The sequence below is a fragment of the Nyctibius grandis genome, chromosome 3 (assembly GCF_013368605.1).
Source record: "Nyctibius grandis isolate bNycGra1 chromosome 3, bNycGra1.pri, whole genome shotgun sequence".
Taxonomy (NCBI): domain Eukaryota; kingdom Metazoa; phylum Chordata; class Aves; order Nyctibiiformes; family Nyctibiidae; genus Nyctibius; species Nyctibius grandis.
The window spans coordinates 102583893-102607579 of record NC_090660.1 but is presented as its reverse complement, the minus strand read 5'-3'; the positions used below and the strand labels follow the sequence as shown (position 1 = coordinate 102607579).

Below are 23687 nucleotides of genomic sequence, written 5' to 3'. Positions count from 1 at the left end.
CCTTTTTTTTTTCTTTTTTTTTTTTTAAGTATTAGTTTCCATATCTGGTACCTTTAGTGTGCCTGGACTAGAGGTGGAATATTTTGTTCTGGGATTTTAATTCTCCCGGGATTTGCAGCTCATCTGAAAATGAGGACAACTGCAGTGTGCTCCACTTCATCAGAGAGAGCTGGCAATGTGACCCTCCTTGGGCAAAACTTTAGCACACTCTCCCTCTGCCCAACTCTCATGCTGGAGAGGGATCACAAGGGTATTCTCTGCCTTGACATTTCTGGATACTTGTTTTTGAACACACATGTTTTGAGAAACCTGTCATCTCTCTTTTCCATTCCTGAGAGTGGATGAGTCTCTGAAATGAAAAGCACTCTAATTTTGTACTGTGTTCTCAGTTGTTATTTCTGTAAAGGCTTTGTTTATTTGGGAAAGATTTTGGTATGTGAATGTGCTCACACCCTAAAATGTTATATTAAGCCAAACATGTAGGAACTACAAAATGCGAGTTTTAAGCTGCTTTGATTAATAGTAGCTGTCCTCTTAAAATTTGTAGTCTAATGTCCTTAAACATAGCCCTTTCTGTGAAAAACATTCATTTTAACATTGAGTGTGTTTATAATAGAGACTGTGTGTTTTTTTAGAATACAAAAAAGCCCGCCAAGAGATAAAAAAGAAATCGTCTGACACACTGAAACTACAGAAGAAAGCAAAGAAAGGTAACTTGCTCCATACTTATACTGGTAAAACCCTTTAGTGCAGTGCTCATTGACAAAGATTGAACAGCGATAGGACTTTCTATTGTAATAATTTGGTCCCCTGTAATATATTCCTGGTACATACTTGAACACCGGTGTACAATTACTATGTGTCATTTCAATCATATTCTGAAGCTGCTGTCTAATGTTCTTATACAAAAGCCTTAAAACTGCTTGTACAAAGTCAATCATGTTTTAAAATAGAGCGCGTGCTGCTAACTTATTCCTGTTACGAACGTTGACACTGTAACGTGGCTTGTGCAGATACCTGTAAAATTTTCTAGAATCTTTTGGAATAATATAAAAAAAAAGCCATTATGTAAATGTCCTGTCACTATTAACATTTCTCACTGTTCTCCCTTTCTACCACCTTTCTTCTTTTTTTTTTTTTAACAGCCTGTAATCTCCTAAACCTTAACATTATTCCTCAGAGTGTGAGAAGGTGGCATGGGTTGTTGTCGGGGGAGGGCACTTGGCAACCATAGCAAACTAAAGATGAGTAAGAAAAGAAAGGGAGTTCTCCACAAAGGCAATCTGTCTTTTTTAGCAACTGAATCTCATGCTCCTGTTGCTCTCCCACCACCATCTTGTCGCAGGAGTTTCATCATCATGTTAATGGAAACATGCATCACTGATAGCTGCAGCCTTGCCATCACTAAGAGTGTTACTTGGCCAAGTGCAGACCCCACCAGGCTTTGGAAAAATGCTACGGAGCATGTATAGAAGCAGACTTTCTGGTTCCCTTTCCCGCACTGGGCTCTTCCCAGCTGGGTAGGAAGTGTGCTTTGAGCAGCTCTCAGCCTGCAGGTTGCAACTTGTCCTTCCCCTCCTGCCTAAAAACTGTGAGCCCAGGGACAAGCAAAATAAATGCTGGGGCGGGGAGTTTCTTGAACTTTTAAAATTGTGTAAGTGTTGTCCAGGACAGGTGAGCTGTCTCTTAACTGTCCTTCCTAATAGGTGAGTCAATAATTACGCTTGTAGAAAGCCACATGACTGGAAAACTGCCCTTGAGTTTTAGCTGACTTTAGATGAGGGATGAGGGAGGAAGAGATAGAAGCCAGCAAGAGGGAGCTTAGCTCAGTAGGCTCTGTGTGTCTGTCTGTCTGTGGAAAGGTTTACTGTTTTAAATCAGAGTGGTCATCTTTAGGAGAACACGATGTTTTGTGATAAGATTTTATTTTTGGGTGATGCATAAACGTGTTTCTCATTTTTGTGATGAATTGTCTGACTTCAGACAAACAGCTTTAGAGAGTCTGTGCTTTTCCCTCTGTTTCTGTTCCTTTCTTCCCCTCTTTTCTTGTCTCATCACTTCTTGTCCCTGTGTGATACAAACAACCCCTCAATGCATGGCAGGTGAGAGCTGAGAAAAACACGTCGTGATCTGGGAAGAAGGAGCCATTTTTTGAACCTGTTTCTGTGAATTGACAACTATCTGATTCCATCTCCCTTTTATCCTGCTGAGTATTGAATAAATCAATCTGCAATCTTAGAGGAGGAGACAGCATTTTCTGTAAGGTGGGAAGAGGAGAGAGAAGCACTTAAAGCCTCCTGGAAAAAAACCCCACTGTTCTCATACTGCAGATGCCAACGTAGGTGTCTGTCAGCAGTGGTTAAAGCAAGTGGACTTTCTCCTTGGATTTTCTGGGTTCCTGTCTGCCTCCCCAGATGTGTGCCATGTCTAGCGATGAGGGTCAGCACACTGGTGTCTTGTCCTCCTTCAGGATTAAACATCTTTGAGCAGGGAGTGGAACAGGCCTCATTTTGCTATCATTTTTATAGCAGCCATGCTATGATTGAAGACTTTTTTAATATAATTCCCTTGATTAATTTTGCTGTTATGACATGCTTTTGGAGTTGTCAATGAACCTGCTGTATTTCTGTGCGATGTCCCTAGAACTGCTGTCACACACATGGTGTTTGGGTCCAGAGCACTAACCCAGTGGGACTGAGGTAGAATTAAAGCTGGTTGCAGAGGGATGCGTATGGGGGAGGTGGAAGCGGTGAAGGTTTGCCAGGTAGTCAGCACAGGGGAAAGGAGGAGCTGCAGTATTTTTGAGGAGCTGAGAGTTGTTCTCACAGCACCTGGGGAGGAGAGATGCAGTGAGGTGCTGAGGCTGATAACAGATGTGGGAGTGGATGCCCAAAGCTGCTGGCCCTGTGGGTTCCCAGCACGAGTGGATGGGAGTTGGGAGGAAGTCCACCCTGTCTTCTTGGAAGTTATCTACAGCACTTAAATATAGAAGAAAAACGAGTAGCAGATGTTTTTTCCTCTCATTGCCTTTTTGATCCCTACCTTGAAGGAATAAAGCATTGGTCTGAGTACAATGTCAAATATTGTTATGAAAACTTTTTTGTATGTACCTACCTTGACAGATCTGTTTAAATGTGCTACGTGGTGAAGTATGTTGCTCTTGCTGTCACTGAGGGATAAAAAAAATCAAGAAGGGGTTTATTTATAAAGTGATAAAGCTGCAGAAGTGATTCTACTTTAGGTCACAAATAATGTTTGAACTACGGGCAGGGAAACTCTTGGGTGAAACTGTCCTGGCAGGCATGTGGCTGAGTGCATGAAAGTCCTACTGCGTCTTCAGCTCTCCTGTTTGCCTGTTGCTCAGACTTACTTTTTTTTTCTGTTCTTCCTCAAGCAGGACCTGTCCCTTTGATTTTTCTGTAAAGTTACTGACTCACCTATGGGAACTCTAAAACAATCAATTCATTCCCTTCCTAGCGCTTGTAAGAGTATTTATGAATTAACCTTACGATCATCTGTGGGCAAGTGAAATGTTTGCTGAATTCTGGATTTGCTTAAATACCGTGCATGCTACTAAAGATGTCTTCCAAGCTTTTTCTGTTGTGACTGGATGGGAAAGTGGTTTTCTTCTGCTTTGGGCAGCTTCAGATCTAGGAACTCAACTATAACCCTCTACTTTTCTCATTCATGTCATAGCAGTGGTGTCCTCTCTCCCTGCCGCATCGGGCTGCAGAGGCTGCCTCTCCAGCCGATGGCTGCAGCATGCGTAGCAGCTCCTTGCTCCTTGCCTGCATCCCAAGGACGTGTGGGAGAAAGGGCCATGGCTGCATGGCTTGTCCTGGCAGGAGCGCTACAGGTTGGGCACCCCACCTTAGTGCTGAGGGGCTGAATACATTGGGGTTTCCCTGTTCTCTGCCTTGTGCATGGTCTGTTTGTTCTGGTTCCATGTGGCCAAGTTGAAAGTTCAGGCCGGGGCATTTAAGATCATTTATTAGAAATTATGTTTGCAGAGTAGGTGTGTTAATTGCAATAAAGGTGTTTCCAAAGCTTGAAGTGATGGGGAAAACACCAAGCTTTCCAAACAAACCAAAAAGGTGTTAGGGGTCCTTCTTGGAAGTTTGCTGGAGTATATCTGGTAAAACGACAAGTCTGTGTGTAAATGAAGGTCTTGCATTTCAAAAGACCTTATGGGGATAATTTTCATTCTTTTTTGTTGTCTTTGACTATAAAAAAAAAATAAATCCATATGAAGTCTAAATATATATAGTTTAAATAGGATCCTGGTGCACCTCCCAGATCCGTGCAGTCCCTGGGGGTGTCATGGTGATCTTCAAGGTGCATCCTTTTCCTTACGCTCTTGTTCCCAAGGGGAACAGGCCCGTAGAGCATGTTGCCTGCCCCAGCGTGGAAACTTAGCTCTTGTCTGCACAGATGAAGCTATGGAGTGCATGGAACTGCATACATCTTCTAAATTGCTCTTTGTTTTTGGACAAACACTGGACATCAGAAGTCAGTCCAGCTAACCTGAGTCAGCAGAATAATTATGCATATATTTAAAATAAATTCCATGTTTAGGTTTCTGCTGAGTCAAGGCCTCGTAAGTGGATCCATAGCTGCTAGAAGCTGTCGATGCTATATTGAATTCAGAGGAGAGAGAGCAGCTGTGGCTCTGCATGTAACCGTTTTGGAAGGTTAACAAAATGCATGATTCTTAGTTTAAAAAAAAAGCATCAAGTGACTAACTTAAAATATGACTGAATGTATATGTAAAATCTGGAGTGCATGGTGGCTTTATTTTCTGTGTTTCAGCTTGGCTATTAATGATTAACTAGACAGGTTTCCCTTCTGCCTATGACTTGACTGGTAGGTTTCATTTTCAGGTTCTTCATGTGACACTGTGTGTGAGCTTTGAGCAAATGCTTAAATCCAAGTGGACTTGTGAAAAGGAGTTACATGTAACGCTCCCAATAATATAAAACGTGTTAATGTGAAAACTGAGTCTTATCTCTAAGCCATTCATAGAAGTTCCTGCAGAGTGCCTTTGACATTCAGTCCAATATTTCATCTCATGTCCCATCAACGTTGAGTATCCAAACTCACAGCCTCTACTTTTGAGTATGCAGCAGTTTTGGAAAGTATTCTTACTTTTAATGAAGTTGAGAGAGTAGAACATGATTATTAATTTACTGTAACACTGCCTAAAGTGCTTTTTCTTCCCCTCCTCCCATTTAGCAAAGATGACCTGTTTGTGTTTTAGAGCCTTTGCAGCTATTTTTGTCTTACACTCTGGTCTTCGTAATATTGTTACGCTCCTCTCAAGGATGATTGCTCAAACCCCGTGACTCTTAACTGAAAAACATAAAGCTCTTCAATGTAATTATAACCAAAGAACATCTCAGTTCTTAAAGCAAATGCTGACCTTCTCATTCAAGTACTTTGCACGCTTTCTATACTTGGCGCTTGCCCTGTCTGGAGTGGCAGGCTGGGGAGGGAGGACCCCTGGCCAGACCCTTTCTCCACCAGGAGGTAGCCTTAGTCCTCTAAATTGATCAAGTGTGGCACAATGACAGAAGTGAGAGCCGGGACTCACTGTGGGAGTCAGTATGATACAGCTCAGAAGGAGGGAAGCTAATGAGCAAATTATCCGTATCTGTTGCAGGGAAAAAAATCCTGTGTGGATGAGGCCATGGTGCCTGCGGGGTTTGTTTGGTGTTTTTTTCTTCACCCCCCCTCCCCCCCACCCCGCAAGCTTATAATGTAAGCTCCACTTTATGAAAATTTAGTGAAGACAGGTTGCAAAATCAGTGACCGGAGATATTTCTTTGATTTATTTTCATTTCTTCAATTTTGAATGCCTCTTGATAGTTCCTCTCTTTTTGACAGTGAGCCAGGTTTGTTGCAAAACTTTATATATAAAGTTTTTTAATTAAAATACGCATATCGTGGTTAATCTTTTTGATGTTCTTCCACATTGCATCAGCAATTAGTTTTTCATTTAATTAACAATCTATTAACGTAATTGCAGTAGAGAACATCAAAAAGCACTGTGGTTACTAACGCAGCACCCACCTAGACTTTTGCAAGTTGGAGTTCCCTCTTCCCTGCCACGGGATGAGCTTTGTGCCACTTCATCAGCTTGGCCAGAGTTTGACAGTTGTCAGTGTTGTGCACTTTCTCTGAAGCACGAGTTAACATGTTCTCACCTAGGAATCTGCCAGCTAAAGTTCCTAAACTGGTTTAAGTTTCTTAAAATAAAAATGTATGGTAAATAACTGAGAGTTTAATTTGCAACAGCTTATCGAGAAGCAAAGCTAACGCGTTTGTCTTTATCAGCAACAGAAGAAGTCAAAATAGTCTAGTCCAAACTGCTCGCTCTCTTATCTTGGCGCTGATGATAATGTGTAAACTCTAGGAATGCTGGAATACCAGTTTGACTTTTTTTATTTTCCTTTCTGTGTCAATTTTGTGTCCTGCAATTTCTCACCATGCGCACCTGCCTGACAGCTGAGGCTCTGGGTAAGTCTGTGCCGTGCCGTAACCCTGGTGGCTGGTTTATTGTAGCCCTTGCTGTGGCCTCTTTATGGTGTCTGGTCTCCACTAACTGCCTAGACTTTAATTTCTAATGAAACTAAAATGTCACCTAATCTTAACGAACAAACCATCTTTTGATTTATTTTCTTTTGGCATCTAATTGGAACATTGTAAAAGAAGAAAATCAGTATTGTAGATAAACCTCTGGTTTATTTAGAAAGGGATTAACATAGACTGATAAATCATGTTACAGTTGGGAGAGAAGTTAAATGGAATAGATACGTCATCAAGGTGATGTTCAAATAATTGAATATCTTATTGTTGATATGACTTTTAAAGTCTAGAGCTTAAAGTCCTCAGTGTTGTTCTTTGTAAACCTGTGATACAAGTCCCACTTTTTTTCGGAAAATCGCATGCACCTTAACCGATAGATAAGAAATCGCTATATTTAACTTCATGCTGGGGAAGGGGTGGAAATCAGCATCACAATTGTCTTCTCTCCTGCTGCCTGATCACATCTCAAATCTGTTTAAAGTGGAGTGCTGTTTCAGTTGTATTGCAAGTATAAAGTAGCTGCCTTGAAATCTTCTTGTGAGTGAAACACGGTTTCTGAATTTGAGAGAAATAATCATACCTCCACTTGTAGGTGTAATGGTGTGAATGTTGCCCTTTGGAGAAGCCTAGATTGATTACATCAGGAGACCCTCAACCGAGGCACCTCAGCTGGGCTCCTGGAGCCGGGCACTGTGGTGCCTGCTGCTTGTCCCCTTTTGTGAAACCACACTGTGTTTTTTCTGGTTTGTAATTCAATCTGGAATTTTCCTTTGGTGACTTGGAGCTTTTCTTTTAAGGGACAACTTAGTGCTTTTGAACATCCGCAGCTGATTCAGATCTCCAGTAGCCACCAGAAAGACTCACATTCGGTTGCTGAAGGGGTCTGAAGTTAACCCCAGCAATGAGGTTTTCCACCTTTCTGTAAACCGTGGCAGAATTCTTCTGTTCTCAGCCTAGATCCATATTAGTTTATTTGTTGGCTTTACTGTGCAGGCTTTAGAGGGGTTATTCATCCTGGCAGCTGAAGCAGGTATGCTCTTCTGAAGAAGGTGATTTGGAAATGAACGACTTGAAGCCTGCTTTGGTTTGTACGAGTAGAGGTGTACTCAGCATTGTCTCATACAGTGTAAATTCTGCCACTGTGTAAAGTGTCCAGTATTGAATATTCAAGTTCTGCGCAGACACCTAAAAAAGTGCAAGGAAGCACTCTTTAAGTGAGAATGTGGAAAATAATAATTTCATCAGTATTTGCTGCATTACTTTGTCAGTAACAGCATTAGCTTTAGCTGTCAGACTTGCACTGAGCATTTAAAAGTGATTGTTCTCCTTTGCTGTTGCTGACAGCTTTGCTAGTTTGTCTTATAAAATATAGGTATGAAAGTGGGTTGAAAATTAGATTTACCTTTTTGCTTCTCACTAATGTGTTTCCTTGACTAAAGTGCTTTTTGAACAATGGTTATTTAAGAAGCTGCACGAGGCTTTCAGCCAGGATTCACACAGAACACTCTAAAACCGAGGTTTTAATGCGTGTTGGTCTTTTAAAGCTCTTGCACGTCATGGTAATGATGTGAAGCACCTGCTCTGAGGTACCATATTAAGACTGTCCTTGGAGTAGCAGTGGATTTATGTTAATATTGATGAGAAGCAGTTCAGCTCTCTGCAGTTCATTAGCTGTTACTTGCCTGTGTCAAGCAGCAAGTCCCTGGGCTGTTGGAGCATGGTGCTGTTGGAGAAGACAGTCCACAACTTCTGGTCTTGCATTTCTGCTCCTCTCTGCAACACCAAAGCTCCACTTTGAGAAAGGCTGGATTTTAATTTCTCCTCAGTTTTCAGAGTGTTGACTTGTTCTTCAGAAGTGCAACCAGATGTGCTCTGCAGAGCCGTCACTACATCACATTCATGTCTGGCTGGTTCCAGACCAGAGACCTGTGACTACATTTGATGCTTTTGACCATTTGTAATGCTGATTGCCTTGGTGGGTCATTCAAACCTGTCTGCAGCTGGGGTAGGAGTGTCCTTCCAGGTGTACTTTTACAGCTACTCCATGGTAAGACTGTTCTGGAGCTACTTTCTGTCATTATGATAGTTGTGTTGGTTTGGAAATGTTTCTGACCGGGTAACTTAAAGCCCAGAGAATGTGGGCTGGAGAGAATAATTGATTGGTGGTGTTCCTTATGAAACTATGCCTCATGTCCACAAGCAAAAATAGTGCAATCATTTGTCAGGGATGCCATAGCCAAGTCATAGAATCATAGAATGGTTTGGGTTGGAAGGGACCTTAAAGATCATCTAGTTCCAACCCCCCTGCCAAAGGCAGAGACACCTTCCACTAGACCAGGTTGCTCAAAGCCCCATCTAACCTGGCCTTGAACACTGCCAGGGAGGGGGCAGCCACAACTTCTCCGGGCAACCTCTTCCAGTGTCTCACCACCCTCACAATCAAGAATTTCTTCCTAATATCTAATCTAAATCTACCCTCTTTCAGTTTAAAACCATTCCCCCTCATCCTGTCACTACTTGCCCTTGTAAAAAGTCTCTCTCCCGCTTTCCTGTAGGCCCCCTTTAGGTACTGGAAGGCTGCTAGAAGGTCTCCCTGGAGCCTTCTCTTCTCCAGGCTGAAGAGCCCCAACTCTCTCAGCCTGTCTTCACAGGAGAGGTGCTCCAGCCCTCTCATCATCTTCGTGGCCCTCCTCTGGACTCACTCCAACAGCTCCATGTCCTTCTTATGTCAGGGGCCCCAGAGCTGGATGCAGTGCTGCAGTTGGGGTCTCACAAGAGTGGCGTAGAGGGGCAGAATCAACTCCATCGACCTGCTGGCCACACTGCTTTTGATGCAGCCCAGGATACGGTTGGCCTCCTGGGCTGCAAGCGCACATTGCCGGCTCATGTTGAGCTTCTCGTCAACCATCACCCCAAGTCCTTCTCCTCAGGGCTGCTCTCGATCCATTCTCCACCCAGCCTGTATTTGTGCTTGGGATTGCCCCGACCCACGTGTAGGACCTTGCACTTGGCCTTGTTGAACTTCATGCGGTTCGCACAGGCCCAGCTCTCAAGCCTGTCGAGGTCCCTCTGGATGTCATCCCTTCCCTCCAGCATGTCGTCCACACCGCACAGCTTGGTGTCGTCGGCAAACTTGCTGAGGGTGCACTCAATCCCACTGTTCATGTCGCCGACAAAGATGTTAACGAGGACCGGTCCCAATACCGACCCCTGAGGAACGCCACTCGTCACTGGTGTCCACTTGGACATTGAGCCATTGTCTGTAACTCTTTGAGTGTGACCATCCAGCCAGTTCTTTATCCACTGAATGGTCCATCTGTCAGGTCCCTAAACTGACTTGCTCCAACAGGTCCATGTCCATCTTATGTTGGGGGAAGTGACCTTCCCTTTGTAATTCAAAGGGGAAGAGAGCTGCATCGCTCTGCAGTGGTTGATGTGACTTTCTGAGATAAGTAGTGGACTCAAAGTAGCAGAGACCCAAGGTGGATGAGGAGCAGAGGTGATCGGCACTTGGCCCTCACATCCTTGGTGTCCTCTGGGTGTAGGAGTGCTGTCGAGGGGCTGTGCTCTGCTCTGCTTAGTAAAGGAAACTGGTTAAATTGGGCAGAGATCTTGTCCCTCAAATTCCTGAGCTGTCTGAGTGCTGTAGGCGGCAGCAGGCGATGGGAAGAGTTATGCCTGATTTCACAATATTTGCTAGATTGATGTCTGCATTATCGAGCTTTCAAAGGATGTTAATAAAGGTTTCCTGCTCCTAAAAGATGAGTTGCAAGGAGACATCAGGAGAGAGCTGTATTCACTCCATGTAAACATCTGACTTCAGAGCCTCATCTAAATGATTCACCTAAGCTTGTTTGCTGCTCTGAATTACCCCCTGAACAGCTTGTTTGTCTTCACTGGCTGCACGGCTGCCCAAGAGCCGTAGTGTAAAAATGGGTCCATAAAAGTAGCGGTGAGGAGATGGTATGTCTATTCATGTCCTGAATCACTTAAAGGAGTAAAACAGAAACTTCGCAGAGGTACAAAGGGTGTTGGAGAGCGATGCAGATTTACACAGGCTTTTATCAAAGGGTTAACATACACAGCTTGAACATTATCCTGATAACTGTTGAATTGAGTGAGTTACACAGGTGTAAATGAGATTTATTTTTGTCCAGTCTTTTGGGTGCTCTGTTGCTCTGGTCCAAGACGTGGTGCTCTGTGAGGCCCACGTAAATTGCCAAAATTCACTATAATTGAACCCACCTTATCAATAGAGTCCAGTTGCTTTCTAAGTGTGTGTCTTCTCACTACGTAGGTGAAGGCATTTAACAAGGATTTACTGCGTTAAGTGCATGATCATATGGTGGAGCAGCTGACCATTTACAGCAGTTCTTCAGAGCTGAACTAATGAGTGTGTGATTTAGTTCACAACTAGTATATTTTGCATTTGGTACATCTACAGTAGTGAGCCGGTGTCTAGGTTTAAACAACAGGAGATGATTTCAGCTGTTGTAATTTCCAGGCAGCTCTCAAAATAAGGGGTCTGAGCAATAATGCAAGTCTCAGTTTCATAAGGGATTTGAAAGAACTCCAGAGAAGTACAAAATGTTCAATTGTTCCATCTAATAGCAAAGAAGAGTATGGGGAAGGGCCTGAAATGTACGGAATGGTCTTCAAGCAGAAGGGCCCAGTTTGTCTCTTAAGGATGACAGACGAAAGGACACAGGACCTTCAAGGAGTTATCCAAAACTCTTCTGTAACTTGTTTCTGGCAGGTGCTAATTTTGAGAGAGGAAGCAAGTGACTGCAACTTCAAAGTCAGTTATTTTTAAAGTTATTCACTTCCAAAACAGTTTTATGACCACATTGCACCAGTCAGCCTGATCTAGAAGACCCGCCCCTGGGTGTTCCTGCTGGCAGTTTGGTACCCAGGTGGCCTCGGCGGTGGCTGTGCCGGTGTTGCTCTGCACGTGATTCTTTGAGGATGCATTGCAGAGCTCTGCTTGTAGGTATCTGTGAAGTTTTGTCTGGACTGTGTCTGTCTCTGTACAGAGGAGATCTGGATATATCCAGTCTGTAATGCCGCTGATTCTCTTTGCTTCCATCCCTGCTCTCTTTTCTGTGGCTCTGACTGTGTATCAGTGGAGGGGAGCTGATGACTTCACCTCGCTCTGGAGTATTGAAGAAATGCATATGATAATAAAGCAAAGGTTTTCCTTTGTAACTCTGACCTTGAGTCATCTGCATTGTGTACTACACACATCAAGAGATTTTTTTTCTTCCTCTTGCTCATAGCTTTAAATCCTCCATGCACAAAGGTTCTTTTACATAAAAATTGATTTTGGGTTCCTGCTTGTAACTCACCATTTTTCAATGTTGTCTTCCTGGTGTTTAGCAACAGTGGCATGGATATGTACCTGTTTACTTAATTTGCATGTGATGGTGTTTCTGGGAGATTTGAGACAAATTTACACAGCTGAGGTTCTTTAATATATTTAGGGGTGTAAGCTGCATGAAAGCATCTTGCAACTGCAACATTCTTGGCTCAGTAATACTGTGGCTAAGCAGCAGCTCTTCATTCCTAGAGGAATAAATTTTTGGCATGATGCAGAGTGAGCAGTTGGTGCAGAATAAGGCACTTAACTGTTAGAGAAAGTTTTGGTATTATGAGTTGACTATAATTATCACAGTGACGTTTTTTGATTGCAAAACATTGGATTTTTTTCATTTCCTTAGACGAATACTGGACATTAGTACGTATTTGCGAAGTTGATAGGTTTGTTTGTTTGTTTGTTTTGGACTTTGGAATGAAGAAAACTGTTTTAGCAGTTGCTTCTGTAGAGTACTTGAATCCAGTGGTCCAATGATCAGTAACATGTCCTTAAAACCATCTCGTACAGGAGATTCATTCACTCATTTAGTGACTCCAGAAAGCTGTCATTAGAACCTTGTTAAGCACAAAAGTAGGAAGGAAGAGGAATATACCTGGGGTTAGTGATTAATACTCTCCCAGCTAATAAGATGTTGATTTTCAGCAAGCATGATGTGAAGGGTTTCTACAGCTAACACTTTGAGAAAGTCCTTATGTGAAACGCTGTCTTTGGCTTGTTGAAACCTTTTGACTTGAGATGGATTTCTATTCTATGCAAAAGGAAAAAAAAAAATCAATGCTATGAAAATCTTGATTTAATTGGTGGGGGGAAACCTAACTAATTTGAATTAAGGGAAAATGCTGGTTCAGACTTGAATTGCAAAAGCACAATCTGGCAGCAGTGCTGGCTGAAAAAAAGGTCGTCCTTTGTGGAGATCCACAGTTTTGACAAAATGTACTCTTGATTGTTTCCTGCATACAGGACGGGGTGACATTCAGCCCCAGTTGGATAGTGCTTTACAAGATGTCAATGATAAGTACCTGCTGCTTGAAGAAACAGAGAAGCAAGCTGTCAGAAAAGCTCTGATCGAGGAGCGTGGTCGATTCTGTACCTTCATCTCGATGCTGCGGCCCGTGATAGTAAGAGCTCTCCATTTTAAGTCAGTACAATTCACAAATTGGATAAGTGTCCAGAAGCCTCTAAAGAGAGTAGCTTGTTATGTCGTAGGAATGAATCTCTAAGATGATTAATGGGAAAACAATGGGCACAGAGACTTAAGTGGGCTTGAGTTTCCTATGCATACTGACCTGAGACATTGCTAATGCAGGTTTTTCCGCTGCTTTTTTTCTTAACATCACATTTTAATATAAATCTTTCTTTGTTCTACTCCAGTGCTAGGACTGATAAATGTTTCAAGACCTCCCCTGGGTATATAATGACATTATCTGACAGATTGCAGGCTGTCTGCGTGCAGTTTTCTGGCAGCTCTTTTCCTCCTACATGACAGCTTTTTCAGTTCATTGAAAAGGTTTAAGTATATTTTCATAATCTCAGGTTGTCTGAAGCCCGGCAATGAATCGTTTGTGGCTTTGTGCAAGCATGATGCGTTTCTGAAGGGTCTCCAGCGTATTGGGAAAATGTTCCCAATCCTTGTTTACAAAGAGCATCAGTCCCAACAGAAAACCGTGGTTAGAGAAGTAGGGAGGTGATGGCTGAGCAGGAGGAGATGAATTACAGACTCTGAGGACCTGGATGAAATGAACATGGTAGCTAAGGGTAACTTAGCTATGGTAACTTATGGTGCAGGAATCATCTGAGTTAGCTATTGATGTAGGTTGAGCCAGAATGAATCATAGATGTATTAATGCTCTGTGCCTGTATAGTGCCTTTATCTCAAAGTTTCCAAAAACTAGCAAAAAGTATGGGTTTAACACCTGTTTAGGTACAAGGTTAAAATCCTTAGGGCACATTAGTGGGTATACATAGAAGAGTTAAATCTTTTCCAAATGCAGCAAAAATGATACTCTTTTTCTGAAGATGTCACAAAAAGAAGGCTGAGACTTATCTTGTTGATGAGAGAAGAGATTTCTGGGCCTCAGAACTTAGAGCAATCTTAAAGTAGTTATAAAACTCTGATATTTCCAACCCTCTTTCATAAGCAGTGGTTGCTTAATGGGCAAAGAAAAAGCAGCTCCACTGGCAAAGAAAAAGCAGCTCCACTGGGCATTCCCACAGTCATCAGAAAAAAGAAAAAAGTTGTGTATTGTGTTATGGGTCTGAATTTTAAAACCAAGGCTGTGATTAGCCTTGCTTTTCTGTCTTTTCAGGAAGAAGAAATATCCATGCTAGGAGAAATAACCCATTTACAAACCATATCAGATGACCTGAAAAGTCTCACCATGGATCCACACAAATTGCCATCTTCAAGTGAACAGGTTAGCTCTTGATACCTGGAAAACATTTTTATTTGTAGCTTGTACTGGTTTTCCTTTTGTGGTGTAAGAAATATTGACTACTAGCATTTAGTGTCTTAATGTTATGTTTTGTAGATGCTTCACTGCAGCAAGGTAATTTTTAACATAAGCAATTTAAAAAAATTGATTTTGAAGTACTGAGCACTCCTCAAGTATTTGTTGAGACCAGTGTGAAGTGGTGGCAGTAACACTTTGATGTATATGAAGATGCCCAGTTTCTGGTGAGGGTACTTGAGGAATGAGCGTCATCTCCTCACCCTACACTTGAGCATCCCTGTCTTTATGTGGTCGCAAGACTGCTGGGATTAGATAGCTTGATGGAGTCTAACATTTGAACATTTTCCCATGCTGTCCTTAAAATGCATAGGAAAATGTGTATCATTAAATGACTCCAGGTACGACCTTTTTCTCCAACCCTGCTGTGTGAACTTAGTTTTCTTGTCATACCTTAATCACCTTATTGTTGACCTGGAAGTGTAAAGGAGGGAAGCTCTGCTGTGGTTGAATATTGGATCTTTGATTAATTTTTTAAAATGTGACAGTTTTTAAACTCTAAGGCTGTAATAGTTTTTTTTTTTTAAGAAAACCAAAACCAAAACAGCTTACAGCCTGGATAAAATAAATCTCCAGTTTACTTTTTAAAGATTTTTCCATTCAAATCTGAACTTTCCTTCTGTGATAGCAGCCCTAGTGTTGGAGTATGGTAGTTCCTGGAAAGCCAAGGATGAAGCTGACTCTCCTGTGTAACATATACAGTGTAATTCTGGAAGATAACTGAGACTGGGTCAGTTGACACTGAAAGTTTGTAATGGTGACGAATGTTGTATGACAAGCAGATGCTTTCTGTTAATAGGGGAAAAAATTTTTCCACATCCTTGATGCTGTTGATTATCTTTCATCAGGTAATTTTAGATTTGAAAGGTTCTGATTACAGCTGGTCTTATCAGACTCCTCCATCCTCTCCCAGTACTACCATGTCCAGAAAATCTAGTGTTTGCAGGTAAGTAGGCTGGTAATATTTAATTTTAACCTCTTTGGGGGCAAAGGGAGGCCGGTTCAGACTGTGGTATGGATTTGTATGCATACTTAAATCTTAAATAACAACTCTTAATGAAATCAATCCCTCATGGTCTTTATCGGTTTAAGTGTGTGACTGGGAATATTAAAAAGGATGGGCATGACTGAACAACTTTTGAACTCAAGACAACTTGAAGATGCTTTGGTTCAGTTCTCTTGAATCCATTTCAGATCAAAGAGCAGACTGTACTGATCTAAGCTCTGAGATTGTTCATTCATAACTTCCTTTTCTGTTTTTCATGTGATGACTTTTTAGATTATTCTAAGTAGCTGTTGCTAATCAGTAAGTTAAACTGTTTGAAAAGGAAAAACATCCTTGGCAATTGCCCTATCAGTCTGGTAGATGGAAATGCTTTTTTGATACAAGTTTTTTTGACTGTTTAATGCTGTCCTGAAATATGTTGAAACACTGGATTCTGTCTATGCTTTCTCTGTAAAAACTGTTTTCTCTCATAAAACAGTTTATTAGCGTGTTGCCCCCATACCCTGGTGTCTACATTTACTCTTTCCTTTTACTGAAAAGGAAGATATCCTATTGTGTATTCTGCTCAACACCTTTCTAGCTGCTCTCGAATGGTTACCTTTTAGTTTGCTTTATGAATAATGTGCTACAGGTTCCCTGTGTATGAGCAAAGTTACCTATAGCATGTCAGAGCAAGTGAACATGACTTCTTCTATGTACCTACTTGTCTCTGCATGCAGATATATATAAAAAAAACTTCAGTACTTTTATATATATATATGTGAAAACATGCATATTTAGAGCAATGAGCACAGGCTTAAAGATGCAATATCCTGAAGCTGTAAAAGAAAATGGCAAAAGAACACAAAAAATCCATCATCTGTTCCTAATCAACCTCATCTTCTTGTGTGGTAAAACCTGTATGGCAACAGACTGTTGTGTAGGGGTGAAATAAGGCAGAGCTCCTTTTCCCCTGCTTCAAGCTGACTTGTACATCTTCCGTGTACATGACATTTGTGAACAGGAAGTGCAGTCCTCACCCATGTATCCTTTAGAGCCATCCCTTCAGCTAGTCAGTGGGCTCCTGCCAACGAAGGTAGGAAGCTGCCTTCAGGTTGATGCATCCTGCTAGTCCTGCTGAGCCACCCCAGCAGGAAACTTCAAAGGCTCCCACATTGCAGCTGGCATGTCGTTGTTGTTGTCATTCATGGATACTGGAGATTAAAAATCAATCTCTTTGTTTGAAAAATCAAATATTTTTTCTTCATGGATATTAATTTGGGGTTTTAATTCTCTAATCGTCTTTCTTACTAACTAAAGCTTCACACCCAGTGGTTTGACTTCACTCAATATGCTGTCACATGATTTTTTTCTGGTAGAAAGCCTTCATGTGAGTGAAACTTGGCCCAGGTATGCTGAAGCATGGGGTTTTGGTGATGCTTTCAAAAGTCTCACATGTTGGCCTGTTGACTGACTGCAACGGCATGCCCAGAGGGAGACTTTTAGATGAACTGTGATGCCCCTGATAGAGATCCCATTGAAACTTTGGGCCACAGTGCAAGAGCAACAAGGTGTAAGTCAGGAACAGGAGAGAGCCATCAGCAGACATTTTTTGTGCAAGTGCTGTGCAAATGCTAGAGAGGGCATGTAGCAACCCCTTCGTCCCTAGCTTGACTTTGAACTCTGAGTGGTTACTGTATTATCATTTGGGTGAAATTCGAGGTCAAATGCCATTTTCTCTCTGGTCACAAGGGATACTGCAGCTGCTTAAGGTTCTTTACTGATATATATGTGCATATATATATATTTAAATTTAATTTGTCAATGTTTTTTCTTTTCCGGTTTATGCTGCCTGTTGCTAGAGATATGTGGAATGTTAATTGTACTGTATATGGGTCTCTCCCCACCCCACCCTTGTGTCTTTTCCTCTCCCCCTTCCTTTCTTTGTTCCTTTTGTCTCTCACAGCAGTCTGAACAGCGTTAACAGTAGTGATTCCCGGTCCAGTGGCTCGCACTCGCACTCACCTAGTTCACACTATCGCTATCGCAGCTCCAATCTGCCTCAGCAGGCACCCATGAGGCTGTCCAGTGTGTCCTCCCATGATTCTGGATTCATGTCCCAGGATGCTTTCCAGTCCAAATCGCCATCCCCTATGCCACCAGAAGCACCTAACCAGGTACGTGCAAGCATGAGAACAAAAACCTGAGCGTGAGCTGGACTCTGTAACTTGGCTCACCTTTCACAAAAAGGATCTGGTGTGGTTTTGGGGTACCTTGGAGTCAGGTTAAACACTGAGGGTAAGGTTTGTCTCGCTGCACTTCATCCATCTAAAAGTTGGGCCTCTAGCTGTAGTGATTTATGCTGCTTTTGCAGTTAGCACTGAGGAAAGGGATGAGTTGCTCATGGGGGATTTGGTTTTCACTCTGGCCCTGGAGGGAGCCTAGATACCTAACTTTCACATACGTACAGATGAGAAAGAGCAAGACGTCCCACCTTATAGGGGGGAGTAAATATTCAACTTACCCACTGAGGTTACCAGTTAATATCCTGCACAGATTGCAAATTGTTAATATCTGGTGTCTGTTTACTGTTTAATGGACAAATAGCGGTGCCAGAACAGCCTTCTGACAGCCTTGGTATTGATACTGGCAGCAGGGAAGAGTACTTTTATTCTCCCTGCCTACCCCCCCACAAAGGGCCTGGAATACTCAAAATGTCATTAGAGGTATCATATGAAATTAGCTTTGCCATGTTTTATGACATCCTTTTCTGTGGATAGGCGTGGTCTTTTTGACTCTCAGTTGAGCACCTTTCAGAAATAAGGTTTCTGCATTAAAATAAGAGGTATTTTTAATTCTTTATGGAACTCATGAGAAATGAGTGTTATTGTAGTCATATAGGATAGTGTCCTGAATCTGGTCAAACTAAGAGGATTTCGCTATTAATACAAGCCAAACTTTTCTAGAGCATTTTTTGGTCTGCAGAAGGAAGTTGCTGCTTTGTTTGTTCATGGCATCATTCCTATAAAAACTAGCTGGCCACCTGCAGGCAGAGGTTTTCATGCCTCCATGGCATGTATCTTCCAGCACCTGAATTTTTTTTTTTCCGTTTTGTTTTTTTTTTAAACAAATCATATGTCAGCTGCAATAATTTTTAAACAAGGCTGAACTGCCATCTCACATTACAAATCCCATCATAAATCTTAGTTACAAACTGAAGTGGACCTAATATCCTGTTGTTGAGTATCACTCATTTTTAATATACCCTGAGGTCACTGGAGAAGATTGTCCTTTAGTTTAATAAATGTAGTTGCACTCCTTTTCATGTGTTGGGGAGTAGTTGGTTTTGTAGGCAGTGATAACTTTAATCTTCAGTCAGCAGACAGCCAACAATTTCAGTGTTAGCGGTTACCAAATGTCACCTGCACACTTAAGCTACTCCTAGACCATCTTTGGCAGCACACAGGCCCTCACTTTTTGCAGAACATTGAAACTTTTAGAGTATCATCCGAAACAACACTGGTTCATTTAGACTTGGAACATGTTCTCAAGGGAAGCTCAACAATTTTTAAATATTAAATAATTTACCTTTTTCATTTTATTAGAAATGCTTTGTTTTCAAATGAATACATCTTCTGCACTGTCCCCAGTCTGGACATATCAGCATTTTTTTATAGATGACATCCCGAAGAACTTTGTGCACACTAATAAAATGAATGTTTTGTTTAGATTGGCTATGGCTAACCTAAGTGAAATGCAAAAAAGTAAATGAGCAATAATAAAGTAAACTGGAATAGTAACAAGGTAAGGAAGTTGACTTTTAAGATACGTACATCAGTTACACATGCTAGCATCATCTTTGGTTTTCATAGTATTCACTGCACCTGCATAAAAGGGCAGTAATCTACATGATGATGCTATGTTTGCAGATGAGGATGTAACTTTGCAATAGCCCTTAGCATGGAAAAAAACCAACGCCTCTCTTTGCAAGTTCCCTGTTAAGCAGGGGAGAGAACTTAGGCTGGTATCAGCTGGCAGAACATCCTGAAAGTTGATGTGAGTCATGCTGATTTACACCAGCTAAGTTCATATGCTTTCACTTCATTTTAGAAACTGTCCATAAAGTTGCAAACTGATCCAAGCATCACTTGAGCTATTCATGAGCTGTAGAAGGCTGCAGCAGTGTGGCGTTCACTTGACAAGTGTAGTGTGTTGGTACAATCAATAGGTATGTGCTCTGTATGTCTCCAGTTCTGTATACCTTTACGCAAAGGAAAAGGTAACAGATCATTGCCTGGCCGCTTCATCTTTGCTTCAGTGTCTTGCTTTGTATGTTCAGCACTAAGTAAAATGTGTGTGTTGTGCTGACGGATAATTGTGATCGTGAGCTTACTGAGAAGCTGTTCAATTTACAGCTTTATTTCATGTTGTGTGTCTCTAACCAACTGACAGATTTTCCTTGTGGTATTACTGTGCTTTTGAGGCTTGGTGGTGGGTGGGGAGGAGCAGCGATACCAGCTGCTGACTGTTTCTAAAACACTGATGTCATTGTTTCTAATAGTGACACTGAGACAGCAGAAAAGCAAGCTCTGGAATCAACAAAGGAAATTAAAAGCGATATATCTTGCGCAGGTGGACACTTTGCTGATGTTTGCTAGCTACGTGCTGTGGCAGCTACTGGCAGCTGTAGTTTTGAAGGCAACAAAGCCCATTTTCTTTTAATAATGGATTTAAAAAAAAAGTAGAAGGGGGCTACATAAAATTCCTATATTATGGGAATGAGAATAGATGAGCTATGTGAAGCTTTTATGCTCTCACCTACATTTTAGACAAGTAAATGTCACTGAAAAATACACTGAATTTATTCAAAATCGTAGATGGGGAAAAAAATTCTCAAACAAGGAATAAGTAGAGGTTTAAACAAGATACAGACTATACCAGCAGAGAGATGACTGGCAAAACGAAGACCGCTTTTCAGCCTATAGTTGCTGAGTAGTAAGTCTTTACAGTTATCACACTCTGCATAGAAGATAAGAAAGAGAGCTATTATAAAACCAGACTCTACCCTTACACTGGTTTAGTACGATCTCTTCTCTGCAGTGTTGCTGTTAACGTCACTGGGATTAAAAGCGTTAGCCCGTAACAGACAGCTGTACATGTGGAAAGGTCACTGTAAAATGCTTTAGTCTTAATTAAGCAAGTGCATTTGGGTATAGCTGAACAGCTGGAAAAGCATCACAGGTCTCTTTCTGGGTTTCTCTAAATGCCAGATTTGAGGTCAGGCATGACCGGTGTTGCCCATGGCATGTACTGATGCCATGTAAAGCCCTTTGGACAGACCTGCTGCTGGGAGCACAGAGTAGCTCTGGGATGAGCACTGAACACGGCAGCACTGAACACGGCTGGTGCCGCTAAAGTCACACGTTGGCCTGTGTGTCAGGCAAGCTGAGATCTGGGGGTATGTGTGATGAAGTGATATGGTGGTAGTATGGTTATGTTTGATTTAGGGGGATGATAATAGAAGGATCCGTTGGACTTGGAGCGAACACACATGGGGGAAACAATTATACAGTTGGATTTTAGAGGCTGCTTATGACTTTGTGAGGGTGAAAGCAAGGGGAGAGAAAGAAGCAGGTGAAGGAAGAGAAAAAAACTGTTGATGTGCTGTAAAGCAGCAGAGGACTAAGTCTTTATTGTTAGAATATTCTGGAAATCATTTTCCCTAAACAGTGAAGTAGAGAGAAACTGAATGTGAACTTGCTTCTGCCTGTACAGATTAGCAAGCTGAAAAGATTCTGCTTTTGAGGAGACTCCATTGCTTGAAATATCTTGAAGTTAGAATATGGAAAATGTATTTCTACAACTACTCAGTTTTCCATGTAAATTAAGAAATGCTCCCAAATCAGACCTTAAAAAAAAAACCAAAACCGAAAACCAAAAAACCCCAAAGAACTGAAATGCATCTGTGAATTATCACCACATATTTGTTTCTCCTAAACTTCCTTTTTTAAGTTAAGTTTCCCAACAGTATGTCCCTGGCTAGAAAAAAGGGGTCAGTAGAGACATGTTCCTGGAAATATGGCAAATTGGGGAGGTGACCTTGAGTCACTGTCCAAAGACCTTTTGAACAGTGACTGAGACATCTTCCGTTGACTGTAGAGAGACATTGGACCAAGCTCTTCATTAGGACTTCCCTTGCCCAGGAAGCTCTGTCTAGTAGTTGAGGAAGGGAGGTGGTTAAGAAAGCAATACTATATTTGAATGGAAAATGTTGCAAACAATGGATGCAAGTAATCTGAGATAACTGTGGTCCTTTTATAGGTTAGTAGGACAAGATGGAAAATATAATCATACGGTCCAGTAGCCCAAAATGCAGCTTTTTTTTTATATCCTTTCTGGAATTCATATACACCACACCAAGCAGCAGGACACTATCCAAGCTGTGGCACAATGTTTGAGGGCCCATATACCAAGCTACATATGTATAATGCACATTTGAGGAACTGGTTGTTACTGTGCACAGCACAGTTTTAGCTTTCTGCTGATACTATTAACTTTAAGCTTTTTCACAGAAGAAATGGTTTGAGAGCAGAGCAGAACCACCATTATCACAGCTGTGGGGGAAAAAAAATCTCCCGGGGTTAAAACAGCTAAAAAGAAAGAACTAATTTTAAAAATTATTCAAACTAAACAGTCATTTTAAAAAGGAATTGACGAAAGTAAGTTGAAAAAAGTCCCATAGTCAAGTTTTTCAGTCCATGGGCTGTGGAGTAGAAATTGATCTGCCTGATGTTTGCCTGTGCGTGTGCTCCCAGGGTGCGTGTGCCGGTGGCTGTGCATCTAGAACAAGCACTCAAAAGCTGGGAGACTTTTTGCCCAGGCACTAACTGTGCAGTTTCTGTTTTCAGCCCCTCGTGTACTTTCTGCTAAGAAACGAAGGGTGGTCTGTGCTTCCCACACCCTGGTCCAGCCGTTCAAGGCTGTTTCTGCAGTCTGATCCACGCAGCCTTTGACCTGCTGCTTGCTTGCGTTTTCTTTACGCTTTTCCTTCAGGAGTTCAGTATTCTTCTGCCTCCCTCTCCTTCGTTTTCTCACTGTTGTAATCCTTTTTTAGCAAGACCAGAGGCTCCCCCTCCCTGTGCCATGCAAGTTTCTCAAGATGAGGAGACTGTTTCCTTCAGCTACCAAGGTGTTTTCCCCATGGCATCTTGCTTTACCCTTTGTCTAGCTTTGCCTGTTGAGAATGGCCACGCTGAGTTAGTGGGAGAGTCCTTTCTTTCCTCTTTCTTTCACCTTGGAGTCACTTTATTGCAAAAATGAAGTTCACCACTTCCAATCTTTTTTCCCCATACACCAAATAAATTGAACAATTTTTTGCCTCTTCAGAATTTGCATTTTTGGCCTTTTTCCATCTAGTTGTTACATATAGCTTTATTGCTAATAAAACTCATTTATGACCCATTTCTACAATTGCTTGACATAAAGTTTCTGGCTTGTAAAAAGGAATAGTCTTATTGGGTGTAAACTCCAAATTCTCACTTGTCATCATCAGGGCATCTGCAGAAACGTAGGTATTTGGAACGCAGGCTTCACTGGCTGTCCTGCTGTGTGCAGAGCATGCAGATCCAGGGGGGCCTTTCTGGCCATAAGCATGAGGTTTCAGAAAGCATTTTCTGAAATTACATTTTTCTCCTTTCCTCCCCCCCCCCCGGGCAAAGTGTAACACTAGTGTGTGTTCTCATGGGACTTTTCAAACAGTTTCTTTTGCTGAGCTACCTAGAATGCCAGGTAGAACTTGGAGTTTTAGTCTAAAAGCTAATTTTCTGTAATGTGTTTTTCTCTGAAGACATTAAAAATAGACTCATCTCCATTTAGTGTACTGTAGTTAAGACTGATGGCAGAGTCAACTGCAGTTCATGTTTGTTGGTATTCTTATTTTTAGAGGCTTTTCTCCTGTAAAAGGAGTTGCATTAAATCAAGAATGTGACAAGTTCCATGAAACATCAAGCCACTGCATCATTGGGTACCCCGCTGCACACTTTTCACGTCTCTCCTTAATAGCTACATCTCATTTGTTGTAGTTTCTTCTGATCTGATGTTCACCTCAGCTCTTACTGCACTTCGAATACAAGCCTTGTTAGCTGAGCTTACTTGTACCCTAAACACATTTGACAGGTCACCCACAGATCTGATCTCATGTCAGCATAAGAGGGGTTGTGCGTTATTTCTATAAAAT

The 23687-nt window shown here is 41.8% G+C and overlaps 1 protein-coding gene across 5 annotated transcripts in view; it reads left to right on the top strand.

The window, feature by feature from the left end:
- Window positions 1-23687, top strand: part of MTSS1 (MTSS I-BAR domain containing 1) — a 139039-nt gene that overhangs the window by 106319 nt on the left and 9033 nt on the right. For all 5 annotated transcript variants that reach the window (XM_068396295.1, XM_068396293.1, XM_068396292.1 and 2 more), the window contains exons 6-10: window positions 636-710; window positions 12920-13077; window positions 14266-14373; window positions 15315-15412; window positions 17418-17628. In XM_068396295.1, coding sequence (XP_068252396.1) covers window positions 636-710; window positions 12920-13077; window positions 14266-14373; window positions 15315-15412; window positions 17418-17628 — 650 coding nt within the window. The remainder of the gene's footprint in view (window positions 1-635; window positions 711-12919; window positions 13078-14265; window positions 14374-15314; window positions 15413-17417; window positions 17629-23687) is intronic.